The sequence below is a fragment of the Malaclemys terrapin genome, chromosome 1, assembly GCF_027887155.1.
Source record: "Malaclemys terrapin pileata isolate rMalTer1 chromosome 1, rMalTer1.hap1, whole genome shotgun sequence".
NCBI lineage: Eukaryota > Metazoa > Chordata > Testudines > Emydidae > Malaclemys > Malaclemys terrapin.
The window spans coordinates 95,698,914-95,726,483 of NC_071505.1; the positions used below are offsets into that span (position 1 = coordinate 95,698,914).

At 48.5% G+C, this 27,570-nt stretch overlaps 1 protein-coding gene across 5 annotated transcripts; it reads right to left on the reverse strand.

Moving 5' to 3' along the window:
* Positions 1 to 1,466: 1,466 nt before the first annotated feature.
* HMGXB4 (HMG-box containing 4) lies at positions 1,467 to 25,585 on the reverse strand. 5 transcript variants are annotated; one of them, XM_054032514.1, is made up of 11 exons: positions 25,526 to 25,585; positions 16,462 to 16,567; positions 15,655 to 15,803; positions 13,872 to 13,950; positions 11,531 to 12,522; positions 9,989 to 10,070; positions 9,392 to 9,456; positions 8,976 to 9,081; positions 8,273 to 8,433; positions 6,361 to 6,483; positions 1,467 to 3,690 (listed from the first exon to the last, which is right to left on the reverse strand). In XM_054032514.1, exons 1-11 carry the CDS (start codon positions 25,535 to 25,537, stop codon positions 3,646 to 3,648), a joined length of 1,920 nt encoding a protein of 639 aa, XP_053888489.1. In that variant the 5' UTR covers positions 25,538 to 25,585; the 3' UTR covers positions 1,467 to 3,645. The 5 variants fall into 5 exon arrangements, with proteins under 5 accessions (XP_053888489.1, XP_053888480.1, XP_053888494.1 ...); XM_054032505.1 differs by having other exon boundaries at positions 8,273 to 8,442; XM_054032519.1 differs by lacking the exon at positions 25,526 to 25,585 and adding an exon at positions 21,726 to 21,915 and having other exon boundaries at positions 8,273 to 8,442.
* Between the last annotated feature and the right edge of the window lie 1,985 nt (positions 25,586 to 27,570).

The window sequence follows — 27,570 nt, forward strand, 5'->3', positions numbered from 1 at the left end:
AAATTTTCCTCCAGGGTAGATTGTCAGAGGCCCTGGAGGTTTTTCGCCTTCCTCCGCAGTATGGGGCAGGGGTCGCTTGCTGGAGGATTCTCAGCGATTTGAAGTCTTTAAATCTTGATTTAGGGACTTCAACAGCTGAGTTAAGGGAGAGAATTCTTCTGGGAGTGGGTGAGTCAGCTTTTGTGGCCCACATCCTGCGGGAGGTCAGACTAGATGATCATAATGGTCCCTTGTGACCTTAGAGTCTATGAGTCTTTCTACTAAGTCCAGCACACTGGTGGTATTCAACCAAAAAATAAGACTTTAATAGATCTACCAATCAAAATACCAGCCTCATTTGTTATTCCTGAAAACGAGGGTACTGGATACTAAAGAATATGTCTCTGTAGTAATTATTCCATACAAGGAAACCATTTGAAAGTCATCAATAATTATTTTTGGAGCAAATTCATCCATAAAATGTCTCAGAATCAAAAAACCTTTTTGGAGAGACAGTAATCAAATACAATTTATTGTTTTAACATAGTCTGTTACTCCAAAAGCCTGAATGTACTGATTTACTAATCTATGCAGATTATGAACTCATGATAGCATCCTGTGTATGTGTCATATCTATTTTTAAAACAGACATCCCCAGCGCCAAAGTTTACATTTGCCGTGTTGTGAGTGCGAGCAGTGGACTAGAATGTAGCCTGCAGCACTTAACATAGGCAGAATAGTTCTAAGTGCTCCATCTTTTAGTTTTACTGTTTGTTTCTGTTTTATGCATGATGGTAGGAGGAACTGACAACCACCTTCAGTACGTAAGTCTTTTTCTGTCAACTTATTAAATAGTTCTCTTAATGTGGTTTTCCTGGAATGTTGAAATGTGTGAGGGTAGGTGGTTATGTATTTTAAAATTTATCTCGTCAACTTGTGTTGAAATACAAAATACAATTTGGGTTGGTGAAGTGTCATATTCTGCAACATCATCATGGGTTGAGACATCCCAACACACAAGTTCTGAGGCTGCAACTGGCCCATGAGTTTCTCAACTCCTGAAAACAGAATTTTTAAAGAATATCATGGCAAGATGTGATCCTACTATTCCTGTAACTGGTGGTTTACCATACTGATCCTGAACCACCAGTACTATTTTGCTTTCAGCACATAAACTGAGCTGCAGGGAAGGTCACAGGGGCAGGAACGTGTGACCTTTGCAATGCTAGATGACATCTCTCAAGCATGTCTTGCATTGATGCCTCTAAGAAGTATGGAGGAGGGCTCTAAATTATCAGTAATCTTCAAGAGATGTATCAAGCAGATTGTGCTATTAGAAATGAGGTGTTGGAACACACTGCCCATAGAATAGGAGAGGCTAATAAAACAGACTACTATGCACTATTTAGTAATACTGAACACTAGTAGCCAGCATTGTTGGGGAGAAGATGCAAAGCACGTTATAAATACAAAATAATGACACAAACTCCAAATGTTAAAAAAATTATATGTAAGTACAGTACAAAAAAGTTTCTTTATACAACTGTAATGCAATCTGGACCAAATGGCAAGAAAAATAACAAAAATATAAAAACTGTTAGGTCTCAGTCCAAAGTTTTCCCTCTAGTACCAAATACCACAAGATACAGATTATACAAATGTTTACAAATTTTTAAATAAAAATACACTACATTAGGGTTTGTGTGTGTGTTTTTTTTTAAACTCTTCAAGAGTTTATCATGATACAGATGGCAAAGCTATAGCTGATTGATCCCCTTCTGTTCCTTTGATAGAGATCTGAGTATGTATCATTCACTACAGTGCTCTCCATTGTGGAGAGTTGGAAACAAACACAGTCAGGTGTTTTATGCCATTTCTTAGAATAGAGGCTTTGGTGAGGGTCCAGAAGCCCACTGAGATCTCTCTGCCCACCCCCACCTCCCTCAAATGCTGCTTGGGATTAGCCACATATTTTTGAGATGTGTATGCCTAGGTCTGAGGCCTGGGCCCAAATCTTCTATATGCTCTATAAGAGCCTTCTGTTTCACCTACCAACCCAGCCCTACTGACTGACCAATAAAGCAGCATTGAACTGGGAAGAGAGGAAGCCCTGCAAGACAACATTTACCATGTACGTGCGGCTGGGGAATACACAGTAGAGAGGATTGGGTGGAAGCTTCCCTCTACACATCTGAGGATTTGCTTAATCATGCCAGATTTAGAGCTCAGCCATATTGAGGTACAGCTCACTTCCAGCTGCCATGGAAGAGAATCCAGAATTCAAACCAGAAGCAAAAGTGCCCTTCTTCTGCTACTTTAAAATCTATAAATTATAAGGGATGGGGAGGCTGGGGCCAGAATAAATGGGTCTCCATTTCAGCTTCCACCCAACATCCCTGGACACACTGTTCTTCACTGTTGTCCCTATTCCCTCTTGCAGAGTCTATGCAGGCTACAACAGGAGCAGTTAATTCCTGTAGGGTGGGGGGTGAGCACAGCTGATTCATATTTTCCCCACACGATTGGTGGAGGGAAGGCTTTTTTGTTTTTAAATTATATATATACATATATATATATATATATATACAGAAATATACAGGATAAATTAAAATCTATTACATATATTGGTAAAAGTTAAATACACCACGCATACACACGCACACCTATGTGAGAATCAAATGCTTTCCTGCAGCTCACTTTGGAGGAGAAGGAGCTCAGGTGGGATCTGTCCACTCAACCCATGTTCTGCTCAGCAAGAACCTCTTCAATCTTTAACATTAAGCACTGTCTCTAGATAATCCAGCAGCACCAGGAGGATTCCATAAATCTTATTCAATACTGCTGGTGAAAGGGATGATGGAATCAACACTCTTAGAAACAAAGTCCTCTACCCACAAAACAGGTACAGATGGGCAGAGGCAGTGCAAGTTTCTCCTACATATTGCCCTCTCCTCCCCACCAGGATGGTATAGCCCTGATCTGGAGAAATTAAGAGGGTGGTTCATTCTTCTCAGTCCATTCAATCTTTGGCCCTCTTCTGAGGTTGGCATTTAGTGTTGATGATGATGTAGGTACAAGTCCACAAGAAGAGTACAGATTCTTCACCATCTCCACAACTATTTTAACACAAACTACCAGCCAGTCAGCAGACAGTAACACTAATGACCTGGGGGTTGGAAGAAATGACCTAGAGATCAAAGCCTTTATCTTCCATCAGCCATCCAGTCCTCCCCCAAAGCAGTGCATTTCAATAGAAGTTAGAAAGAGGGCTGGTGATGAGTCCAGCACTATTGCTTGGTCCAAAATAAACAAGCCTGTGGACTTGTCCATCAACAGACAGTCTGTGCTCAGGCCAATTCCCCAAAAAGGCTTCTCTGAATTTAAGGCTGATATATCAAAAGTTTTATGAACTCCAACCATGCAAAAACCTTCTGACTGGAGAATACATTGAGTAGGTCTCTTCCACCAACAGGAAAGGATTCGCTCAGCTTACGTCACAACTTTTCATAAAATTAATAAAAGTAAAATAGTTACAATCCTATGTATATACTATACAGATATAAAACTTTAAAACCCTACACACGGAGCCCTTAGAGAGTGCCGGTATAGTGCCTATGTACACAAGTCAGTAATGTGGAAGCAGGTACATCCCAGGGTCCTTTCCTGTCAGAGTCCAGGCATGATGTAGGCGATGTTGTCTAGTGTGTTTGACTGGAAAGAGAACATTTAATATTTTTAAAAAGAATGCCATGTGATCCCAAATCCTACAGAAACAATGATTCAGTGTAACAGAGCTGTGGGATGTGGAGATCTCCATCCTGTCAGACAATTTTCTACAGGGTGGGGTCAACCCCATTCTCTTGGAAGTTACCAGTACTGTTAGCTAATCTTCGGCATTTTGGAAATACAAGGAGACCTAGCTGAAAGATAGTCTCAGGCAATGAGAGCACAGTGGGGGCACCTGGAGGTAAGGGAAACACTCATAGTGCCTTATACTGCTTCTTCATCCCACCTGGCCAGTGCTAAGAGCAGTGTAGATGAATTGGGAAGCAATCAATCCATACCCAGGCCACATCCACCTGAGGGAAGCTCAGTGAGGAAGGGCCCAACCCAGGGTGATGGAAGTAATAGGGGAATCCAGGAGAAATGTCCTGCCTACACAAACTCATGAAAAACTCTGCTAGAATTTGTAATGTGAAAGTGTGAAAAAAGGAAAATATTTCAGAAGGTGAGAGTGAAAGAAAGTTTGTCTGGGCTCCTGGATTTTCTTTGCAAATGCTGTTGGTAGCCTAAAGGACATTGCTGTGGTCCCCAGTATCTCAGCAAACATGTTCCAGCAACTCCACCTGTAGTGTCTATGACTGCAGCACACCAGTAATCACAGAGGTGTGGCTGGCTACCCAAAAAAAGCCTCAGACTTGAGGTGTGCAAATAATGGATTTTTCAGTTCTCTGGCAATTCCGGAAAAAAAATTGAAAAGAAACTCATTTGGGATGGACCCAAAACAAATTTTTTCAGAATTTTCAGCAAATTGAAAAAAATTCATTTTTCGGTCAAACAAAATATTTCATTCAATCCAAAACAAAATGCTTCATTTCAATGTCAATCATTTTTTAATGTTTGGGATTTTTTTAAATATAAAATTGAAGGATATTTAGAAAAAAGTCATTTCAAACTGAAAAAACAAAGCATTTAGTTTTGCAAATGTCAAAATGAAACATTTTGCTGCCTTCTGATTTAAAAAAAAAAATGAATAATTCAATACATTTGCAGAATGCTTTAGTGTTGCCAAATCTGCATCCTTTGCTGAAAAAGTTTTGGCTGATAAATTTCAGGTAGCAATATCTTCGATACACACTCCTGTTAATGAAGAACGAGGAACTGGAATCTTGGCTGTCTCTTGATCGGTTCTATAATTTAGCAGTGCCACCTACTGCCTGGGGAGATAAACAGCACCTTCCACGACACACAAGCCCTGCCAACTCTAGCTTACCATGAGGAAAGCACGTTTACTGATGTGGACAACTATCTAGATAGGAAACTAGCCTGGAACTACCAAACTAATTGCACTTGTGACCAGGTCTGAGCTCACATCTCCAGAAGTGAAAGATCAGTGCCTTAACCTACCTACAGCTCCCTAGTTCTTAACAGAAATAAAAAGAGGTTCCGGTTTCCAGCCCCATCAATGATGTGGAGAGGGAGTGCCAGTGCTCAGAATGCTTTTGGCAAAAGGGAGAGACTGAAGTCTAGGCTGCATTGTCCAACAGTTATATAGCCATAGCTTGAGCTGGCAGCACCTGGCTGACATACTAGGGAATGTGCCCATGGCCACTGTGGGAGTTTACAGCAGAAGCTGCCACACCTTTTTTTTTTTTTTGTTAGAGACCCCTTCCTGTGATGAGTCAGTGTCTGGACCACCTTCCCTCCCTCCCCCCCAACCAAGATCATTCACATCATGCCCTGGAACATTTGCCTTATCTCCCATTTTCTTCCCAAATAATTTTTTTTCCTCCTCCTTGTCAGATTTGCTTTTCATCTAGTGTTTTCTGTGTACTTTACTGGTATGCTTTCTCCTTTTGATGCCAGTTTTTGCCCTCTCTCTCTTTTTCTCTGCCTTGGTCTTCTCCCCTGCTTGGTGTTGTGACTTCTGTCCCTCTCTCTGCTTTCATGTTGTCACTTTGAGTTTGCCACCATGCTACACTGGTGCTGCAAGTTGCTTGCTGCCGAATGAGGGCTCACTATGAAGTGTTCAGGAATGGAGGAGAGAATATGTAGCTGTGAACTCAACAGCTGTAAGTAACAGACCACATGCCTCCCTTGCCTGGAGGAGTTTACCGACATCTTTTGAGGTGGCCACCCCCCACATAGGGAATCCTGGTCTTAAGAGTTAATTGCAGATTATTGGAATGATGTTTACACAATTACAGAAAAACGGAATGTGTGTATATATATATATATATATATATATATTATATATATATATATACACAGCAGCTGGAGAGGGCCTTTTAATTCTTATGCAAACTTGGAGCTTATTAAGATGTCTGGCATGCACACAGTTGTTTTATTTGCTCCAGATTTACTGTTTCAGTCATTGAGAAACAGGAGCTGCAAGTACTGCAATAAATGGAATAAAGGTTAACTTCCCTTGAAAGGTTAGCATCTCTGTATCTTTCACTGAAAATCTAATGCACAATATCCTTCAGCAGATATTATCAGTGAATTCCCCACACATAAATCCTTCCCATAGTAACAGTGCACTAGCAGAACTATTTATCCATCTGTGTAGCAGCAGAGGCTCACCAGTGTCACAAAGACATGCTAGTCAGGACTCCAGCTCTCTTTCCAGGGAGACTGAAATAAGAACCACAAGGAACTCACCAGAACTTGCTTAGGGCAGCCATTCAGCTCAGGTAGTTGTGTGGTCAGGCATGCTAAAGGGCCCAGGGCACAGATAATAGAATCTAGAAGTACTGACAAACTTCCTGATACAGCCACCATCCCCTGGAAGTAAGGAAGGAGAAAGGAATTGAATGGGTATAAGTAGTGGAGTCTGCAATCCCATCACCACAAAAATCTATTCTCTCAAAGATACCACAAGTTCTCTCTTGCGCTTATCCACCAACCCCACTTCTCTATTGTTTGTATCATAACAAAGCCATGTGAGATACTTCATACACATATATCACTGACCCAAACAGTTTACAACAGGATCTCAATAGGCAATGTACAAATACAGGAAAAGGGTGGGAAACAACAGAAAACAAAGGCAGAGTACTGAAGTAAGTATATCTTCTTAGGTTCACAATTTTTTTGATTTAAAAAAATAATCATTTTTTATCATCTATTGCAATAATACTTATTTAAACCTCAACCCAGATCCAGAAATAGGAAGCATAGTGAAGAATATGGCCTCTCTGGGCTCAAGGAACTAAGACTGTAGCTAGGCTTACCCTAAGGCAGGGGTCGGCAACCTACGGCACACGTGCCAAACACGGCACGCGAGCCGATTCTGAATGGCACGCTGCTGCCCACTGAGAGGAGGAGGAGGGCCGGAGGGGCCGGAATGCACCACGTTGTGCGAAGAAGTGGGGGAGGCGGAAGCTTGGCTGCCGCAGGATCAAGCTTCTGCCTCCTGCCCCTGCAGGGGAGAGTGGTGGGCGGGGTGGCTAAGTGAGGTGGGGGGCTGGGACCCCCTCCCCACCGCTCTCCCCTGCGGGGGCAGGAGGCATAAGCTTGATCCTGCGTCAGCCAAGCTTCCCCCTTCCCCACTTCTTCACACAACATGGTGCATTCTGGCCCCTCCTCCTCCCCCCAGAGGAGCAGAGCCAAGCGGCATCGGTGCTCAGGTGCTCTGTAGTGCAGGCAGAAAGTGGTAGGGACAGGCCTGGGGAAAGGGGGTGGAACAGGGCATATCCCTCCCAGCCCCCTGCCACGAGCCGAGCACCCCAGCCTTCTGCCCTGCACCTCCCCACCCCAACACACACCCATCCCTCTGCTCCCCCACAGCCCCCCCAGCCCTCTGCCCTGCACCCCCACGTCCCCCCATCCCTCTGCCCTGACCTTGAGTTGCCAACACCCAGCCTTCTGCCCTGCACCTCCACACACCCCCCAGCCTCTGCTCTGACCTCAAGTCCCCACCCCAACACCCAGCCTTCTACCCTGCACCTCCACACACACCCCAGCCCTCTGCCCTGACCTCGAGTCCCCCCCAACACCCAGCCTTCTGCCCTGAACCCCCCACCCAGCGGGCTGCGCAGGCTGGCGGCGTAAGATCAGCATTTTAATTTAATTTTAAATGAAGCTTCTTAAACATTTTGAAAAACTTGTTTACTTTACATACAACAATAGTTTAGTTATATAATATACACTTAGTGAGAGACCCCTTCTAAAAAAATGTTAAAATGTATTACCGGCACGCAAAACCTTAAATTAAAGTGAATAAATGAAGGCTCAGCACACCACTTCTGAAAGGTTGCCAACCCCTGACCTAAGGTAACATAATTTTTGGAGTGGGGAATTACTTTTCCACATCCTACTGCGAAGGAAGAGGTTTTCACCTTTACAATGGCAGGAGCTAGTCCCCAGTACAAAAATCCCAATTGGGACACTGGGGAAAAGCAGTTCAAATATGTTTGTTTTATTGGTGATAAAGCATGCAGGGTGCAGGACAGTGGGAGTGAGACTATACTGTTATCCATTAAACCCAATGCAGTTTAGAGTCCAGATTACACACATGCTATGTTGGGATTACATGTGAGATTCCCTGATTTGGTACTGGCTCTGTACCCACCTCTGTCTCTTGCAGCCGGTGTCCAATGAGGCTCAGAGATTCACCCAGCAACTGTAGATGTGCAGCTACATCAATGGGATCTGTATCAGGGGCTTTGGCTGGTGAGGAGGATAACACCACAGTGCTGGAGGGGGACTTCTTATGAGGTGAAAGCATACCTGCTAGGGAAGCTTAAAATAGATGGGTGGGTAAAAAAAAAAAAAAATCTTATCTCCTCCTCTACTGACAAGTCTGTTTGGATTGTAAGCTCTTTGGGGTTGGGGTCTCTCTCATACTTATGCAAAGCACCAACCCCACTTCTTGACACTGTATTAATAACTAATATTAATATAGAAGTGATGGGAGATTCTCTCATTAAACAGATGCTAAACTAACCATACCCTTTGTTTTTGTTAACTCCAGCCTCTAGCACATACCCAAACTTCTCTCCTGTTCCTTCTTGCTTTATATAATCCATCATCAATGTGCTGTACGAATGGTACCATCTTTATAGCTTAGGGCTGGACAGGATGCCCTTTTGAAACCTATGAACACCAATCTTCAGTCCTCTAGAGGGATCATTTTTGAGTAAGAGAATAATCAGACACCAAACTCATGGGGAAGGAGGAGGGAAAGAGCAGAAGGTGCTCTCTTTGTTCCCTAATGCACAGGTAATACTCTCCCCTTTCCCCAAAGACTTGAACAAATGGAGTGTGGCTATTACCTTTCACTTTTGGGGCACCCTCTGATGAGGATGCCTTCCTCTTCACTGTTGTGGCCTCTGCTTTATTCTGCTTATGCTGCAGATATTGAGCTTTCTGCTTCCAAACCTGCACAGAACACAGAAAGAAAAGCAGGATTCAAACCATTTGGCAAACCTGCTGCCAGGATTTGGGAGATGGGGTGACTTCATGGATAGTTGATTGGCTAAACAATTCTCACAAGCAGAAACCAGACATTTTTGTTACTATGGGGCTGAGAGCGCCCAATTCCCTTACTGCAGGGTGCTGCATATTTATTTGCCATACTGTAACACCCAGGGGCCCCACACTGCAAAAGCAATGCTGGCAGCATGAGAGGATCCAGGCAGCTAATTTAGATAATTTATTCTACAAAAAATATATCCAGGGGCATACGTACCAGTTTATCCTTTTCAGGCAGCTGCTTCCATACTTCTGCCAGTTTTTTGCTCAACTCCCCAAAATCTAGGAGGAAAAGGAGAGGTAACAATAGAAGGGGAAAGTTTAATAAAAAAATCAAATATAAAAATCAACCAAGAGAAGACAGTGGAAAGTCTGTATAAATACTGAAAGTTCAGGAAACTGGCCCATGCGTATGCTGTTAGTGAAGAGCTTGTACCACACTTGAACTACCCACGCTTGGAGACTATTTCCTATAGTTTCAACCTAAATAGAACAGGTAGATGCTGGGCACATACACCTGCACTGAGGAACATGTGTATATAGGAGGCTGCACAATATACTATCAGAGACAGTTTTGCAGTAAATGGACATTATCCAAATTCACAGTTGGGTTGAAACACCATATTAGATCATGGGAGCCTCTCCTTTTCACTTTGCTGCCTCTTATTTAAAGCATCCTGGCAGACTCTTTGCACTCCATCACCAATAGTGGATGTTGGGACAAAACAAGGATATGCCCTGGTAACCAATCTGACTGGACTGTCCCAGTGACAGATGTATATGAATGGAAGAGGAGTCTAGGTTATTCTCTTACCTATCCCTGGATGTTCAGCCACAATGGTCACGCGATACTCCTTACAGAACACTTGGTAGGCAGACATGTTCTTCTTCTTTGGCTAATCACAAGGAGAAAAGAAAACATGGAAGATTTTTAATTATACCGAGACCTATTTAAATTTAAGGACAATCTGTGTTACTCCTGCAAGAGCTCTGCCAATGTATTTCATTCCTGATCTGAGGCAACCCCCGCTATTCTGGTTCAGGATCAACATCCAGTTCTGCTGCCACACCTCAATTTTGACACACAGCACCACTTCTTATTCCATTCCTAGAGCAATGTCTACCACATGAGCGAGGGGTCCAATTCCTCTGCTAGAGTACACATGCTTGCACTAGCCATCATTGAGTTAGTGTGAGTATAAATAGCAGCATGGCCTCGGTAGCACAGATAGCAGCAATGGAGGCACGGCTGAGCTGCACCGAGTACACCCCAAGTTTGTGGTGTAGATGAAGCCTAGGACGTCATAAAGATCTTTCAATTCAACTCAATCCTGACAAACAGTACCCTCTCTTATTCCAGTCCTAGGATTTCTACAGGAGTAAGACACTAGCAGTACAGCAACTGTGGTGGCAGAGGCAGTTGCCAATCTGTGCTCAGAGAAATCCTACATGTAATCTTAGAGCCTATTTTACTGAGTGAGGGTGGTTATGGGCTGGTTCACTTGGGTTATTCCTACTTAATTCTTGACACAATCCAGCTCACTCTATGTCCAATCTGTCATCTTTCCCATCTTATACTACTAGATGACATTGCGCGAATTACTGCCACACCACTCGTACTGAGTCAAAAGTTTTCCCCACTTGCAGTTTTATAGCCATGGACACCTGATGTTCTAGACTCTCAGCATAGGATCGAACTGGGAATGTGGTCCCTCTACAAGATTAATAGCTTTTTTTTCTTTCACTTAGGAGATAATGGACAAATACTTCAACTTCAGCATAGAGTTGTTTTCCCTTGCAATATTTTACCAGATCAGTGGCCACACTGATCCAGTAGCCTGCCTGAGAATAGCCAGAATCAGATGCTTCAGAAAAAGGTGCGAGAAACCGCAAAATGGGCAATTATGGTATAACTTGTTAAAAGAAGTTTCTTACTTCTCCTTTTAGATAAAGTTAGAGGATGGTTTATGCCCTGAAGCATGGTTGTGTGTATCGCATGATAACTAATGTTCTGCAAAAATGTTTCAACCGTGAAACAATTAATGTTGATACTTAATTTTTCTTCTTTAGGTTTCAGGGTTAACAACCATTTGACATGGACAGGATGACTCATGCCTCTAAGACCGACTATTTCAGTTTTTATTTGATTCACATTTTGAAGATTATTTTCATAACAATGAGAGCTGGAAATTTTTTTTTTTTTTTTTAAACAAAAGCTCAGCTTCTGGAACAATGCAATGGTTCTGTGGCTAATTCTGCAGCCAAAATTCAGGGTGTCTTATCCAGTGTTACCCAATGGCACAGCCTCTTAGACATCACAATTTCTGCTACCTATTTATCTGCTACTACTCTTTACCTTTTCTTTATCCTTTTCTGCTTTCTCAGCTTTTTCCTTCTCCTTCTCTTCTTTTTTCTTTTTCTTCTCACTTTGTCCATCTGTGTGAAAAACAGGAGGTGGGGGGGGAGGCACAGGAAGGACAAATGGAGTGCTGGGTGGAGGGGGTGGCGGTGGTGTCACCATAACTTCTGCTACTGCTACAGAGGCAGAGAGTCCAGAACTCTTCTTAGACTTGGAATGCTTCTTCTCCTTATGTTTCTCCTTGTCCTTTTTTTTCTTGCTTTTCTTTGACTTCTTCTTCTTCTTGATCTCCCGGTAGGAGTCATCTATCACCAGCTCTCCGGCCTCCAGTTCCCCACCAGATGATGAACCTGATTCCAGGGGTGGCTCCATACTTGAAAGGTCATATTCACTCCCATGACCTTCTGAGAACAGGGAGGTGTCAGGGCCAAATCCTTCGGGGACTGGCGGTGGATGTGGGTCTGGCAGTGGCTTGTGCTTCTTCCGAGCTGATTTCAGGAAGCTTTGAAGCTCATGACCCAGGAGGAATGAGCCTTGTTCATCTCGACCTGATTTCTTGGAGGATTTTTTTGCAGCTGTTGGTGGTGAAGAGTATGGAAATGACTCCTCGTCTACTGTGCTGCCCCCCTTCTCTTTAGGTGAAAGGATGAGCTTCATCTTCAAGCCATCAGGCTCACGCAGGGTCAGTGTCTCTGTGTTTACATAGAGCGGCTTCATCTTTTTGGATTTGTGGAAGCTGCCATCATCCAGTGAGAGCTCTCCACTGCTACCACTCAGTTTCTTCTTATGGTGCTCCTTCTTGCTCTCTGAATAGCCAGTGGCAGCAAAGGAAGAGAAGGATGATTTTTCAGATGTCTTTTTTGAGGGCTTGGAGCCTGTGGCAAGAGGTGAGGTGATAGCCTTAAGAAGATCCATGGCTGTGTCAGAAGAGGTTGGGCTTGAGACTGCTTTTTTCTTCTTCTTTGATGGCAACTCCAAAGGTGAAAGGTCTGAAAAAGACCAAAATAAATCAAACTGAGGGGAGACCCTATGTGACATATCTCCTCCTATGCCGGCTTGAAGAAGAGGGGTTCAGAGTCCCCCAGTATTCCTGGTGATCAGGGCTAAATCGCCACCTTTCTGGCTTAGAGAAGTCCTCTGAATCTTATTGCAAGGAAGACTGGCACTAGGCTGGTCACAAGAAACAAGGCTACAGAGAAATAGAAGCTGTGGGCTTCTGGTTAGTTATGAGTATGAACTGTTAGGATAATTCTGTGTTCATATTAAACTCAGAGCCTGGTTTGACCATCCCATGACACGAATATACTGTGACTGAAAATTCAGAGGAGCCAGTATTACCTTAAGTATTATTAGTATTGTTATTATTATTTGTACTATGGTAGCACCAAGGAGCCCCAGTCAAGGACCGGGACCCCATTGTGCTAGACACTGCATAACCAGAACAAAAAGGAAGTCCCAGTCCCAAAGAGCTTACAATTGAAGAAAATCCATAGCTTGATCTTTCAGAGAGAAAAAACAAGCACAAAAGCCACATAGAGAGATGTGCAGTATTGCCAACTTTGAGAAATCAAAAATCATGAGTCGGACCTCAAAAATCACGAGATTTTTAAAAAAAGATTATATTGCATTTTTAGGTTAGTCTCTTGATTTTTGCACTCCTGCCCATCCCCAGGGTGTGATCATGTGATTCATGTGACAATTAGTGTTGCCCACTCTCACACATGTACTGGATAAGGGGATTTTGGCCCCTGCTGCAGGAACTCTAATCCCCACATCTGCTCGTCTCCTACCCAGCAATTAATCCTGTCCTCCAGTTCCCATCATCAACACCCCATCACTTCAGCCCCCCTACCCCATGACACCATACTCAGTTCACCCTCCCAGCACTCACCCCATCTGCTCAGAGCCTACCATCAATACAGACCGCCCCCCATCGCATCAGCCCCCAACCTCCTCACTTCAGCCCCCCCGCAGTCCCCACGCCATAGTTAGCCCTCTCAGTCTCACCTCTGCTCCCAGCCAGCAGCTGCTGCTCTCCGGCTGTCCAGCTCTGAAGGCAGCACCACCGTCAGCAGCAGCACAGAAGCAAGGGTGGCAATACCGCGATTCTCGTACAATAACCTTGAGACCCCCCCGCCACAGTTCCCCTTTGGGTCAGAACCCCTACAGTTACAACACTGTGAAATTTCAGATATTTAAATATCTGAAATAATGAAATTTACAATTTTTAAAATCCTATGACCATGAAATTGACCAAAATGGACAGTAAATTTGGTAGGGCCCTACCGATCAGCCTTCCTGCCCCATAGCATCAATCCTGCATGCTTCCTATCCTCACCTCCGTAGAAGAACTCATCAGAGGAATGCTTCCTCTTCTTTTTATGAGATTCTGTCCCCAAGAAGAAGAGGTCACTGTCCTGGAATCAGAAAAGAAAAGGAGCTGAAAAACCAGTAGGAAACAAAAACAAATTCATACTGGCTCTTGATACAGATAATTCTGGAAACCACTCTTGTCACTAAATACATCAGTGGTGGGCAACCTATGGCCCGTCAGGGTAATCCGCTGACGGGCCATGAGACAGTTTGTTTACATTGACCGTCCACAGCAGGGGTGGGCAAACTTTTTGGCCCGAGGGCCACATCAGGGTTGCGAAACTGTATGACGGGCCTCCCCAAACAGCCTGGCCCCTGCCCCGACTGCCCCCCTCAGAACTCCCGACCCATCCAACCCCCCTGCTCCTTGTCCCCTGACCACCCCCTCTGAGGACCCCACCCCCATCCAACCCCTTCCCCCCCGGAATCCCACACCTATCCAACCGCCCCTGCTCCCTGTCCTCTGACTGCCCCCCGGAACCTCCTGCCCCTTATCCAACCCCCTCACCCCCACCCCCTTACCATGCCGCTCACAGCCGCACAGCCCAGCCGGAACCAGTCACGCCACCCAGAGCACTGGCAGCCCGGCAAGCTGAGGCTGTGGAGGAAGGGGGACAGCAGGGGAGGAGCCAGGGACTAGACTCCCCGGCCGGGAGCTCAGGGGCCGGGCAGGACGGTCCTGCGGGCCGGATGTGGCCCGCATGCTGTAGTTTGGCCACCTCTGGTCCACAAGCACGGTCGCCTACAGCTCCCAGTGGCCGCGGTTCGCCGTTCCCGGCCAACGGGAGCTGCGGAAAAGGCCGCAGGTTGCCCACCACTGAAATACATTCTCTGTGTATTGACCATTCTGAAGTTTGGGGATTCCATTTGAGTGGTGGAAAATAAAAAAAGAGTGGAAAACAATTTTGTCCACACTTGCAAAGGTCTTAACCCTCCCAATCTTAAACTAGTCATCTCTGAACTGGCAAAAGGCAGCAGAAATTTCAGCTCAAAGTGGTTACTATCAGGTTTCAGTATTAACACCTCTAGGTGATGACTAGGGCAGTTCACATCTCTCAGAGCTACCATTTCAGGCTGCCTGCAGAATCAGGAGGATAACAGTGCATCACTTTATGTTCTGTTCATAGTCTGTAGATTATCTATGCAACCATAAGGTCTAGAATTTTGTTTTTTATATGAAAGTTTACAATTCCTGTTCTCCCATGCCTCTGAGGGCTGGGGGAGGATCTCCCCACTCATCCATCCTGAGGCCACGAATCACAGATAATAACTGGGCCTACCTCTCAGAATTAATCAATACCACTTTTTGAAGGACTGTATGCTGCCAATGAGTGATGTGAAGCACTCCCTCTGCTTTCCATAGTCCGTCACTTGCCATTTTTACAAAAGGAAAACAGCAAATTCACCCACCCCAATCCCAGCAGAAGATTTTAAGTCAGCATTTCTCAAACTGGGTTCCGCAGGCCCCACTGTTCAACTCCTCCCTCTCCCTCCCAGTGCCTCCTGCATGCCGGGGAACAACTGTTTCCCAGCATGCAGGAGGCGCTGAGAGGGAGGGGGAGGAGCAGGGACGGGATGCACTCGGGGGAGGGGGCGGAAAGAGACGGGGAAGAGAAGGGGCGGGGTGGAGTGGGGGTGGGGCCCAGGGCTAAGTGAGGGTTTGGGGGTCTGCAAAAATTTTTAAATCAAAATGGGGGTTCTCGGGTTGCTCAAGTTTGAGAACCGCTGTTTTAAGTGCATTTTCTCACCTTTAACCTTTTCTTTGAGGTCTTTCTGACCTGAGCTGCTATTTCCTCCTCTTCCCGCAGCAAATCCTTGTAAGAGCGTTTTTTCTCTCGCTGGGTTCTACCTGCTGCCAGCCCCACGTCGTCAATGCTTCGGTCACCCTCTAAGCACTCTAGCATTTGTGAGTGTGGTGAGAAAGGGAAGGATTGAGATACCCAATTAAGGAACAATGGAAGCAACTTCATTCTGCATAAAACGCAACACAATCACACAGGCCAAAGTTGAAGCAGACTGATGTACAAAAAACAAAAAAAGAATGCTGGGGACTAGAAATTAGTGTGCTGTGCTGCCCCAACTGCAAGGAAAAGGCTCAGTGCCGTACAGTACCCTACAAGAGATCAAGGTTCAATTCCTAGTCTTGGTTTCTTTCTCCCCAGAGACAAAAGGAGCTGGGGATGCTGCTGAGACTAAAACCAGGGTCTAGAGATTACTATGTTGTTGTGAAGGAGAAAATTAAATTCTATTCCCATTCCTGTTCTATGGAGTTGACAGGGACAATAAATGCTGCAAGGGCAGAGTTCAGTAATGAAGGTGTTAGCAGTCTGAAATGCCACCTGTGAAACCCATTTTCTAGTCCCAGTATCTCACTTCCTGACACCACGAGAGACTTGGAATGCTGCAGAAACCCAGCCTGATGCCCTAGGGCTTCGCATTCTGTACTGCCATGCAGGAGACCGGCTTCCTTTCCCACTCTCTCAACTCCACGGGCTTGCAGGGGCTGTAGAGGGTACCCTTTTTGAACACCCTCTCAGATTATGAAGCAGTCATACCTTCTTTTTTCTTGGAGTCATCATAAGCCATGGCGGTCCTGCAGGAGCCTGAGAATGTGTTGCCACGTCTGGGCTCCTTCCCCCGTTCCCGTCTACAGGACAAGGTCTAAGAAACAGAGAATGAGAATAACCCTCCCATAAAGTGGAATCATAATGGAGAAAAGGGAACTTCCCATTGGGAACTGAATGGAGACTCACAGGAAGAAAGTGGCAGAGGGAAAGCAAGGAAGTGTGCCTCCTTGTCTGCTCATGCTCACGCTTAAGGGATGGGAGGATTGGTAGAGAAAGATCAAACTTCAGGGTAGTTTGCTTTAGCTGATTCACATGTTAAAAGTTTGGAGGGATTGCTTGATTTTACAGGGAGATAACAAGGATCTCCTCTTCCTCGTGAAACCTCAAACTGGTAACATCATGCCATTTATTTCAATAAAATGTAAAATGAGTGATCAAATGGCTTGTTTTAGCTTCCATGTTGACACAAACAATTAAAAACAGAGTTGGTGTTATGATCCTTTCTTGTCAGCATTGTTGCAAAGAGTGGGGTCTTTAGAGACAAATGCTAAACCCCTGAATCTTGGATGAAGAATTTGGGGTGGAGCGAGAGAAGACCCCAGCTGGATACCAGTCCTGTGCAATGTCCAATGACCTTAGATCTACGACATTAATTGGAGATTTTGGGGCAGAGGTGTGCATCTTTTCTGAAATTCTTGCATTCCCCCACCCTGCTACTTTAGCAATTCTGATGGCCAATTTGGGAGAGGAAGTAGAAGGAAAAAAGCACTCCCTTTTCCTAGGGATTCTGCAGCACTCCCAGCCTCTGGCAGCTCAGGAAGTTCCATGTCTCTCCTGACTGAGTCATTCTATCTTAGGGATCCTTGTGCAGGTAAGAGGTTGCACCTTTTGTCATTGTGGAATAGCTGGATTCAGATTATCTCACAGAAAACAACTTGTGTTCTTCAGTCAGAGACCAGCTTCTTGGCAGAAGTGCAACTTTTAAAACCAAGTAATCCTTCCAGGGATTATCCAGTTCTCACCTGGCTGAAGTTACTTTTTTTTTTTTTTTCCAATCTCTGAATAAGAGACCAAGCAGACGGTTTTCTGACTGGCTGAGACACAAACATGACACCATACTGGTGTTAAGGGTTTAAACTCTTTGGGGTAGGGAACTTGTTTTGTGTGTGTTTTGTAAAGCTCTCCATATACCTACAGGCTTTAGAAACAATTGGTTGACACTATAATATAAATACATATTCATGCTTTACTGGTTTCAAAAAAAAAAAAAAAAAGAAACCCACAAACCCACCACCACTCTACACCCACCACTACCACCCCAACTAAGTAGGAAACATTTTTGTTACAATTCGCATGGAGTAGAGGTTAATCTGCATTCATTTTAATATTTTAGAAAAATCATCCACCTCAGAAATTAAAAAAAAAAACAATATTACTAAAATGTGAACAATGCCATTGGCAGACATGGCATAAGAACTTAAGAACGGCCATACTGGGTCAGACCAAAGGTCCATCTAGCCCAGTATCCTATCTTCCAAAAGTGGCCAATGCCAGGTGCCCCAGAGGGAATGAACAGAACAGGTAATCAAGTGATCCTTTTCCTTGTCGCTCCTTCCCAGCTTCTAGCAAATAGAGGCTAGGGACACCATTCCTGCCCATCCTGGTGATCAGCCATTGATGGACCTATCCTCCACGAATGTATCTAGTTCTTTCTTGAACCCTGTTATAGTCTTGGGCTTCACAACATCCTCTGGTAAATAGTTCCACAGGTTGACTGTGCATTGTGTGAAGAAATACTTCCTTTTGTTTGTTTTAAATCTGCTGCCTATTAATTTCATTTGGTGACCCCTAGTTCTTGTGTTATGAGGAGTAAATAACACATCCTTATTTACTTTCTCCACACTGGTCATGATTTTATAGACCTCAATCATATCCCCCCCCTTAGTCGTCTTTTCCAAGCTGAATAGTCCCAATCTTATTAATCTTTCCTCATACAGAAGCCGTTCCATACCCCTAATCATTTTTGTTGCCCTTTTCTGTACCTTTTCTAAGTCCAATATATCTTTTTTGAGATGGGGTGACCAGATCTGCATGCAGTATTCAAGATGTGGGAGTACCATGGATTTCTATAGAGGCAATATGATATTTTTTGTCTTATTATCTATCCCTTTCCTAATGATGCCCAACATGCTCCGTTCACCTTTTTGACTGCCACTGCACACTGAGTGGATGTTTTCAGAGAACTATCCACAATGACTCCAAGATCCCTTTCTTGAGTGGTAACAGCTAATTCAGACCCCATCATTTTATACGTATAATTGGGATTGTGTTTTCCAATGTGCATTACTTTGCATTTATCAACATTGAATGTCATCTGCCATTTTGTTGCCCACTCACCTAGTTTTGAGAGATCCTTTTGTAGCTCTTCGCAGTCTGCCTGGGACTTAACTATCTTGAGTAGTTTTGGATCATCTGCAAATTTTTCCACCTCACTGTTTACCCCTTTTTCCAGATCATTTATGAATATGTTGACTAGGACTGGTCCCAGTACAGACCGCTGGGGGACACCACTATTTAACTCTCTCCATTCTGAAAACCGATAATTTATTCCTACTCTTTGTTTTCCATCTTTTAACCAGTTAACAATCCATGAGAGGACCTTCCCTCTTATCCCATGACAGCTTACTTTGCTTAAGAGTCATTGGTAAGGGACCTTGTCAAAGGCTTTCTGAAAATCTAAGTACACTATATCCACTGGATTCCCCTTGTCCACATGCTTGTTGATCCCCTCAAAGAATTCTAGATTGGTGAGGCATGATTTCCCTTTACAAAAAACATGTTGACTCTTCCCCAACAAATTATGTTCATCTTTGTGTCTGACAATTTTGTTCTTAGTTTCAACCAGTTTGCCCGGTACGGAAGTCAGGCTTACTAGCCTGTAATTGCTGGGATCACTTCTGGAGCCCTTTTTAAAAACTGGCATCACATTAGCTATCCTCCAAGCACTTAATACAGAAGCTGATTTAAATGACAAGTTACAGACTATAGTTAGTAGTTCTGCAATTTCACATTTGAGTTCCTTTAGAACTCGAGTGAATGCCATCTGGTCCTGGTGACTTATTACTGTTTAGTTTATCAATTTGTTCCAAAACCTCCTCTGATGACACCTCACTCAGGGACAGTTCCTCAGATTTGTCACCTAAAAAGAATGGCTGAGGTTTGGGAATCTCCCTTACATCCTCAGCTGTGAAGACCAATGCAAAGAATTAATTTTGTTTCTCCGCAATGGCTTTATCGTCCTTGAGTGCTCCTTTAGCATCTCGATCACCCAGTGGCCCCACTGGTTGTTTAGCAGGCTTCCTGCTTCTGATGTACTTAAAAAAATTTTGTTGCTGTTATTTTTCTCTTTGGCTAGCTGGTCTTCAAATTCTTTTTTGGCCTTCTTAATTTTATTTTTATACTTCATTTGCCAGAGTTTATGCTCCTTTCTATTTTCCTCACTAGGATTTAACTTCCACTTTTTAAAGGATGCCTTTTTGCCTCTCACTGCTTCTTTTACTTTGTTGTTTAGCCATGGTACCACTTTTTTGGTTCTCTTACTATGTTTTTTAATGTGGGGTATACATTTAAGTTGAGCTTCTATTATGATAGCTTTAAAAAGTTTACATGCAGCTTGCAGGGATTTCACTTTTGCGCTGTACCTTTTAATTTCTGTTTCACTCACTTCCTCATTTTTGTGCAGTCCCCCTTTCTGAAATTAAATGCTAGTGTTGGGCTGCTCTGGTGTTTTCCCCACCACAGCGATGTTTCATTTAATTATATTATGGTCACTATTACCAAGCGGTCCGGTTATATTCACCTCCTGGACCAGTCCCTGTGCTTCACTTAGGCCTAAATCAAGAATTGCATCTCCTCTTGTGGATTCCAGGACTAGCAGCTCCAAGTAGTAGTCATTTAAGGTGTCAAGAAACTTTCTCTCTGCATCTGATCCTGAGGTGACATGTACTCAGTTAATACGGGGATGGTTGAAATCCCCATTAGTATTGAGTTCTTTATTTTAATAGCCTCTCTAATCTCCCTGAGCATTTCACAGTCACTATCACCATCCTGGTCAGGTGGTGGGTAATATATCCCTACTGCTATGTTCTTGGCATTTCACACACACAATTTATTTAACACCACAGCACAGCCCTTTACAGAAAAATAAAAATAAGACAGATCCCTTCCCCGCAATGAGCTTACAGTGTTAAGGGCCAGATCTTGCAAACACTACAAGGTACAACGTTTATTTCTGTGATCTGTTCCATTGACTTCAATGGGACCACTCACGATAGTAGGCACTATACTTGATCGTAAATGTTTATAGGATCAACACCTAACATAGATACAGCTCATCAAGAGACAACAGAGATGGTGGGGTGTGATGGGAAAGATGAGGGTAACACCAAGAGGAAACAGATTTGTGTATGGTTATGCGCATACCTTATTAGTCCCATTAAAAAAAATTAGGGAAAGGAAGAGACAAGATTAGAGGTTAGAAGACAAGATCCCTGCCCAGAAGGGCTCACAAACTAAGCCCCTGATCCTGCAAAACATGTGCTTAAATTTATGTACAAGTAGTCCTATGGACTTCGATGGGACACGAACACGTAGTGCTGAAGGTGTGGGGGGCCTTGGGTCCCTATTCTCTAAACCTTTCTCATGCGAAGAGTCCAACTGAAGCCCACCTGTGCGACTGAGGACCTCTTATGCACCTAATGGCTGCAGCATCAGGCCCTCACTCAGACAACACAATGAATTCACAGCAGCCCACAGGGGCGGAGGGGAAAGGTGTAAGGAACAATGAGGACAACAGAAGCCTCCAGGGCAGCACCCTGCCCTAGGCAGAGCCCAGTGCTTTCTCTCCCTTCCTACACAACTGTGTGCTGTGCCCCTGTGGCTGTGCTCCAAGGCGCAGGGATTGCCTTGCAGGATTATTGCCATTAGCACAGTTTCAGTGGCCGCGTGCAGAGACCCAGCGCTGTCACCGCAGCAGCGCCCCCTGCAGTTCCGTGGGGCAACACAGTAACCCAGCGCGCGCGCGCGCCCTGCCGGCAGCCCTCGCACCTGCCCCCAGCGCTATCCGTTCGGCGCCCACTGCGCATGCGCACTACCCTTCCCTCCGGGGCTTCGCGCGCGCCCCCTCGCTTTCCCGCCTCCTCGATTTGAACCAGCCCGGCCCTTCACCGGCCCTTGCCCGCGTCTCCTCTCACCCCGGCGGGCTCCAGCCTCGCTCCAGCCCGCGGCTCTGCCCCTAGAGCAGGCCCCGGGGTCCCCAGCGGCGGCGACCCAGGCCGGAGGCGGGAGCAGCTTGCCGCGCGGCGGCCCCGCTCAGGGAGAGGGGGCTCCGCGGAGGCTTCACTCTGGTCCGCCGCTTCCCGCCTCGCCTCCGCCGGTGCCTGCGGCCGCCATCTTCGAATGGGAAAAGAGACGCCCGCCCGGCGCCCAGGGAGAGCCAGCCGAGCGCCGAGCGCCTCCAACGCAGGAGGCAGGCAGGGCACTCGGCCTGTAGGGGAACGCCGAGCCGATCGATCGCCAGGCACGCTGCTATAATCCTCGGGCCCAGTATAGCAGAGGGCGGGGCGCAGCTGGGGCCTCGTCTTGTGCGCCCCCGCCCCGGGCTGGTGCGTCACCTGGTTTACTTGCACCCCTCCCCCAGCTCCTGGTTCTTCACCTGGTGTACGTGCGCACACCCCTCGCTCTCACACACGACACCCCCACACCCACCCCGGGCTGGTGCTTCACCTAGGGTTACCATACGTCCGGATTTTCCCGGACATGTCCGGCTTTTTGGGCTCCAAATCCCCGTCCGGGGGGAAAGCCCAAAAAGCCGGACATGTCCGGGAAAATCGGGACATGCCGGCCGGCGGTGCGGGTGCTCGGGGATCGGGCCAGGGGCTCGGGCCGGGCCCGCGGTGCGGTGCCTGGCCGGGGGCTCCGGGGCTGGGCGCTCGGGGGCTCCGGCGGGGCCGGGTCGGGTCGGGTCGGCCGGGCCGGGGCCTCCGGCGGGGCCGGGTTGGGTCGGCCGGGCCGGGGCCTCCGGCGGGGCCGGTCGGGCTGGGTCGGCCGGGCCGGGGCCTCCGGCGGGGCCGGGTCCGGTCGGGCTGGGTCGGCCGGGCCGGGGCCTCCGGCGGGGCCGGGCCGGGTCGGGTCGGCCGGGCCGGGGCCTCCGGCGGGGCCGGGTCGGGTCGGGTCGGCCGGGCCGGGGCCTCCGGCGGGGCCGGGTCGGGTCGGCCGGGCCGGGGCCTCCGGCGGGGCTGGGTCGGGTCGGCCGGGCCGGGGCCTCCGGCGGGGCCGGTTGGGCTGGGTCGGCCGGGCCGGGGCCTCCGGCGGGGCCGGGTCGGGTCGGGTCGGCCGGGCCGGGGCCTCCGGCGGGGCCGGGTCGGCCGGGCCGGGGCCTCCGGCGGGGCCGGGTCGGCCGGGCCGGGGCCTCCGGCGGGGCCGGGTCGGGTCGGCCGGGCCGGGGCCTCCGGCGGGGCCGGGTCGGGTCGGCCGGGCCGGGGCCTCCGGCGGGGCCGGTCAGGTCGGGTCGGCCGGGCCGGGGCCTCCGGCGGGGCCGGTCGGGTCGGGTCGGCCGGGCCGGGGCCTCCGGCGGGGCCGGTCGGGTCGGGTTGGCCGGGCCGGGGCCTCCGGCGGGGCCGGGTCGGGTCGGGCCGGGCCGGGGCCTCCGGTCGGGTCGGGCCGGGCCGGGGCCTCCGGCGGGGCCGGGTCGGGTCGGGCCGGGCCGGGGCCTCCGGCGGGGCCGGGTCGGGCCGGGGCCTCCGGCGGGGCCGGTCGGGTCGGGTCGGCCGGGCCGGGGCCTCCGGCGGGGCCGGGACCGGTCGGGTCGGCCGGGCCGGGGCCTCCGGCGGGGCCGGGACCGGTCGGGTCGGGTCGGCGGGGCCGGGGCCGGTCGGGTCGGCAGGGCCGGGGGCTCCGGCGGGGGGATCGGGGGCGCCAGCCGGGCCGGGGCCTCCGGCGGGGCCGGGTCGGGTCGGGCCGGGCCGGGGCCTCCGGCGGGGCCGGGTCGGGCCGGGGCCTCCGGCGGGGCCGGTCGGGTCGGGTCGGCCGGGCCGGGGCCTCCGGCGGGGCCGGGACCGGTCGGGTCGGCCGGGCCGGGGCCTCCGGCGGGGCCGGGACCGGTCGGGTCGGGTCGGCGGGGCCGGGGCCGGTCGGGTCGTCAGGGCCGGGGGCTCCGGCGGGGGGATCGGGGGCGCCAGCCGGGCCGGGGACTCGGGGGCCGGGCCGGCGGTGCCAGGCCGGGCCGGGGGTGGTGGGCCGGGGCCGGCACCCCAGGGCCGGGGACAGCCTGGACCGCGCCTCCTCCCCCCACACTCCCCCTTACCTGCTTCAGGCTTCCCGCGACTCAAATGTTCGCGGGAAGCAGGAGAGGGGGCGGAGACTTTGGGGAGGGGGCGGAGTTGGGGCGGGGCTGGGGGCGGGCCCCCGTGGAGTGTCCTCCTTTGGGAGGCACAAAATATGGTAACCCTAGCTTCACCTGATGTACTTACACTCCCCACCAGCTCTTGGTTCATCATCGAGATCGAGGTCGGCCGGGCCGGGGCCTCCGGCGGGGCCGGGACCGGTCGGGTCGGGTCGGCGGGGCCGGGGCCGGTCGGGTCGGCAGGGCCGGGGGCTCCGGCGGGGGGATCGGGGGCGCCAGCCGGGCCGGGGACTCGGGGGCCGGGCCGGCGGTGCCAGGCCGGGCCGGGGGTGGTGGGCCGGGGCCGGCACCCCAGGGCCGGGGACAGCCTGGACCGCGCCTCCTCCCCCCACACTCCCCCTTACCTGCTTCAGGCTTCCCGCGACTCAAATGTTCGCGGGAAGCAGGAGAGGGGGCGGAGACTTTAGGGAGGGGGCGGAGTTGGGGCGGGGCTGGGGGCGGGGACGGGCCCCCGTGGAGTGTCCTCCTTTGGGAGGCACAAAATATGGTAACCCTAGCTTCACCTGATGTACTTACACTCCCCACCAGCTCTTGGTTCATCATCGAGATCGAGGGTCTCAGCCTTTTTCTTTCTGAACCCCACCCCCATGCTATAAAAACTTCATGGCCCAGCTGTGCCAGAACAACTGTTTTTCTGCATATAAAAGGCAGGGTCAGCATTGGGAGGTAGCAAGCAGGGAAATTGCCTGGGGCCCCACGAAGCTAAGTGCTTCAGACCTGGGTGGCAGGGCTTGGAACCCCAGGCTTCAGCCCCATGCGATGGGGCTTTGGCTTTCTGCCCTGGGCCACAGCAAGTCTACTGTTGGCCCTGCTTGGTGGACCCCTGAAAGCTGAAACCTGCGCAGGGCCTGCCACTGGGCTGGACCCCTGGTTGAGAGCCACTGACCTAGAGTACATGCACTTCCAATATCTCCTAGTCCATTAGCTAGTGTACACACACCCTGTCCTCAACAGCTCCTGGTCCATCACCTAGTGTACACACACTGCTCCCCCCCAATCATCTGGTCCATTCTCTAGTGTACACACCTCTCCCACCCCCAGGTCTTGGTCCATAACCTAGTGTGTGTGTGTATACCTCTCTCTCTCTCACACACAGCCACCTTCTGGTTCATCACCCAGTGTACATGCACCACCTCAGCTCCGTTCACTGTAATACACCTCCTTTTCTCCAAACTCAAGACTGCAGGGACATGGCCTCCACCCACCTCTCATCCCTCTTTTGAGGCAGAGTTGTTCCTGTGTGCAGTGCAGATTAGTTGCTGGCCAGGCAGGGCTCCTGCTACATTAACACTGCCTTAGGATGCTGATCAGAGGCCAACACTACTTAAAAATGGTTCTAATCACAGCAGAGAGGTGGTCCCACACACAGGTCCTCCAGGATTCCATCAGTAGAGGTGCATAATGGAGCTGGGACTCTCCCCTGCCCTTAGAAAGCTATAAGCACTTGACCGAGCTTCACATTCAAAACTTCTGCATGAGAGAGCATGATATGAGTCACCTCCTACTCAAAACATTTGTCCTAGCAGGAAAAGCATACCCTCCCCGGCTCTCCTACCAGAGCTCCATATAGGAATTTTCTCTAATTCTTACCTCCACCCTCATTTTCTCTAAGTAGTCTGCTGCAGCCTTCCTTTATATAGCTTCCAGCCGGCAGTCACATGATGATACTTACTCAGAGGCCTTCTTGATCATGTGCTCTGTGCAGAGACTACAATTCCCAGCAACCCTTGGGCTTAAAGAGGCTATGTCCTATATAGACATGCTGGATGCACCTGCACTTAGGGTTGGTCTACACTAGGGGAGGGGGTCGATGTAAGATATGCAACTTCAGCTACGGGAATAGCGTAGCTGAAGTCGACGTATCATATTTTGACTTACCTTGGGTCCTCACAGCGCGGGATCAACGGCCACGGCTCCCCCGTCGACTCCGCTACCGCCGCTCACCCTGGTGGAATTCCAGAATCAACAGGCGCGTGTTCAGGGATCGATATATCGCGTCTAGACGAGACGTGATATATCGATCCCCGATAGATCGATTACTACCTGCCGATTCGGTGGGTAGTCTGGACGTACCCTTACAGACCAGAACTGTGTTAGTCACCCCTTCACTTTTAGGTTCTAATCCAAGCACATTACTATTTATTTGTATTATGATAGTGTCTAGAGATCAGGGGTCTCACTGTACTACACTATTCAAACACATAGTAAGAGCTAATCCTTGCCCTGAAGACATTTAAGCATTACTCCCAGGGGAATTCTGTGCCAAAAAATTTAAAATTCTGCATGCAATATTTTAAAATTCTGCATATTTTATTTGTCAAAATAACACAATATAATCATGCCAATTTCAATTATTTTGGTAATTTATTTCAAAATACCTGTCGGACAACAAAAAAGATTCAGGAAATACCACCTTTACTTCTGTGCTGCTGGTGGTGGTGGCGCTACCTTCAGAGCTGGGCACCTGGCCAGCAGCTGCCACTCTCCACTCTGTCTTCAGAGCTGGGCGACTGGAGACCAGGTTTCATGGGGGAGACCAGGTTTTACGGTCTGTGGCACAACTTTCACGGCCGCAAATTTGATGGATCCCTAAATATAAGAGGGAGGATGGCGCCACTAGGGTCAGATGAGGAAAAACTGGAAAAAGGAAGCATTTTGATGGAAATCACAAATTCTGTGTGATTCTGTGGAGAACATTAATTCTGTGCAAACTCTGCATTGCACAGTGGTGCAGAATTCTAGCAGGAGTAAAGCATGTACATAACTTTCCTCATCTGAGCCGGAGTAGTCCCACTGAAGTGATTGCAGAATTGGGGCCTTAATTTGTATTAATTCAGGGTGAAATGTTTGCTCAGGTGTGGGGCACTGAGGCAGAGCGCTTGGCTGCACAGTTTGAACAGCCAGATGCTAGGGCTGTCAGAGGAGCCCAGAGGATTGCTATTAACATCAGAGAGGCTTTGAGGAACCACTTTGACAATGAGGGGCAGTAACACGTCTGCTTTGGAGTTGCTTCCCTGGTGCATCCATGTACAATTTTGGGGTCCAAGATCCATGCAAGAAAATGTTTTAGAAGCCTGTTCCCAAGAGTGAATTAATTGCTATACTCTTTTGTAGAACACAGAATAAAAATGTTGTACCATTAAATACCTTAGCATTTATTTATTGTTAAAAAGGGTAAAACCTCACAACTGTGTGTAGCTCCAGCTATCATTATGCAAGCTTTGAGAGGGGGTGGAGTGATGGGGAAACTCAGGAGTGCTGTGAAGTGAAAAGGAATGTGTGGGCATAGAGGGAGGTGGGATTGGCAAAGAATTGTGCATCTGCATGTGCTGTAGTGGAGGTTGACCACGGATCTGCTCAGTCTGCAGCTGTATCAAAGACTCGAGCATCTCTGTCTGATGCTCCATAACTTCTATCATCTGCTCTGTCGCTTGCCTAGCAAATGCAGCATTCTCTTTTCTGTCCTGCCTTTTAGCTTCCCAGCACTCTGCATTCCCTGGTCTGTCTCTCATCGCGCTGCAGCATGTCCCGGAACAAGTCTTCTTTTTTGCGCCTAGGGTTCTTCCTTATCTGCCGAAGCCGGTCGGCAGAGGTGCGTGGTGTGTTCCTCAAGGTCTGTGCTGAACAGAAGAGGG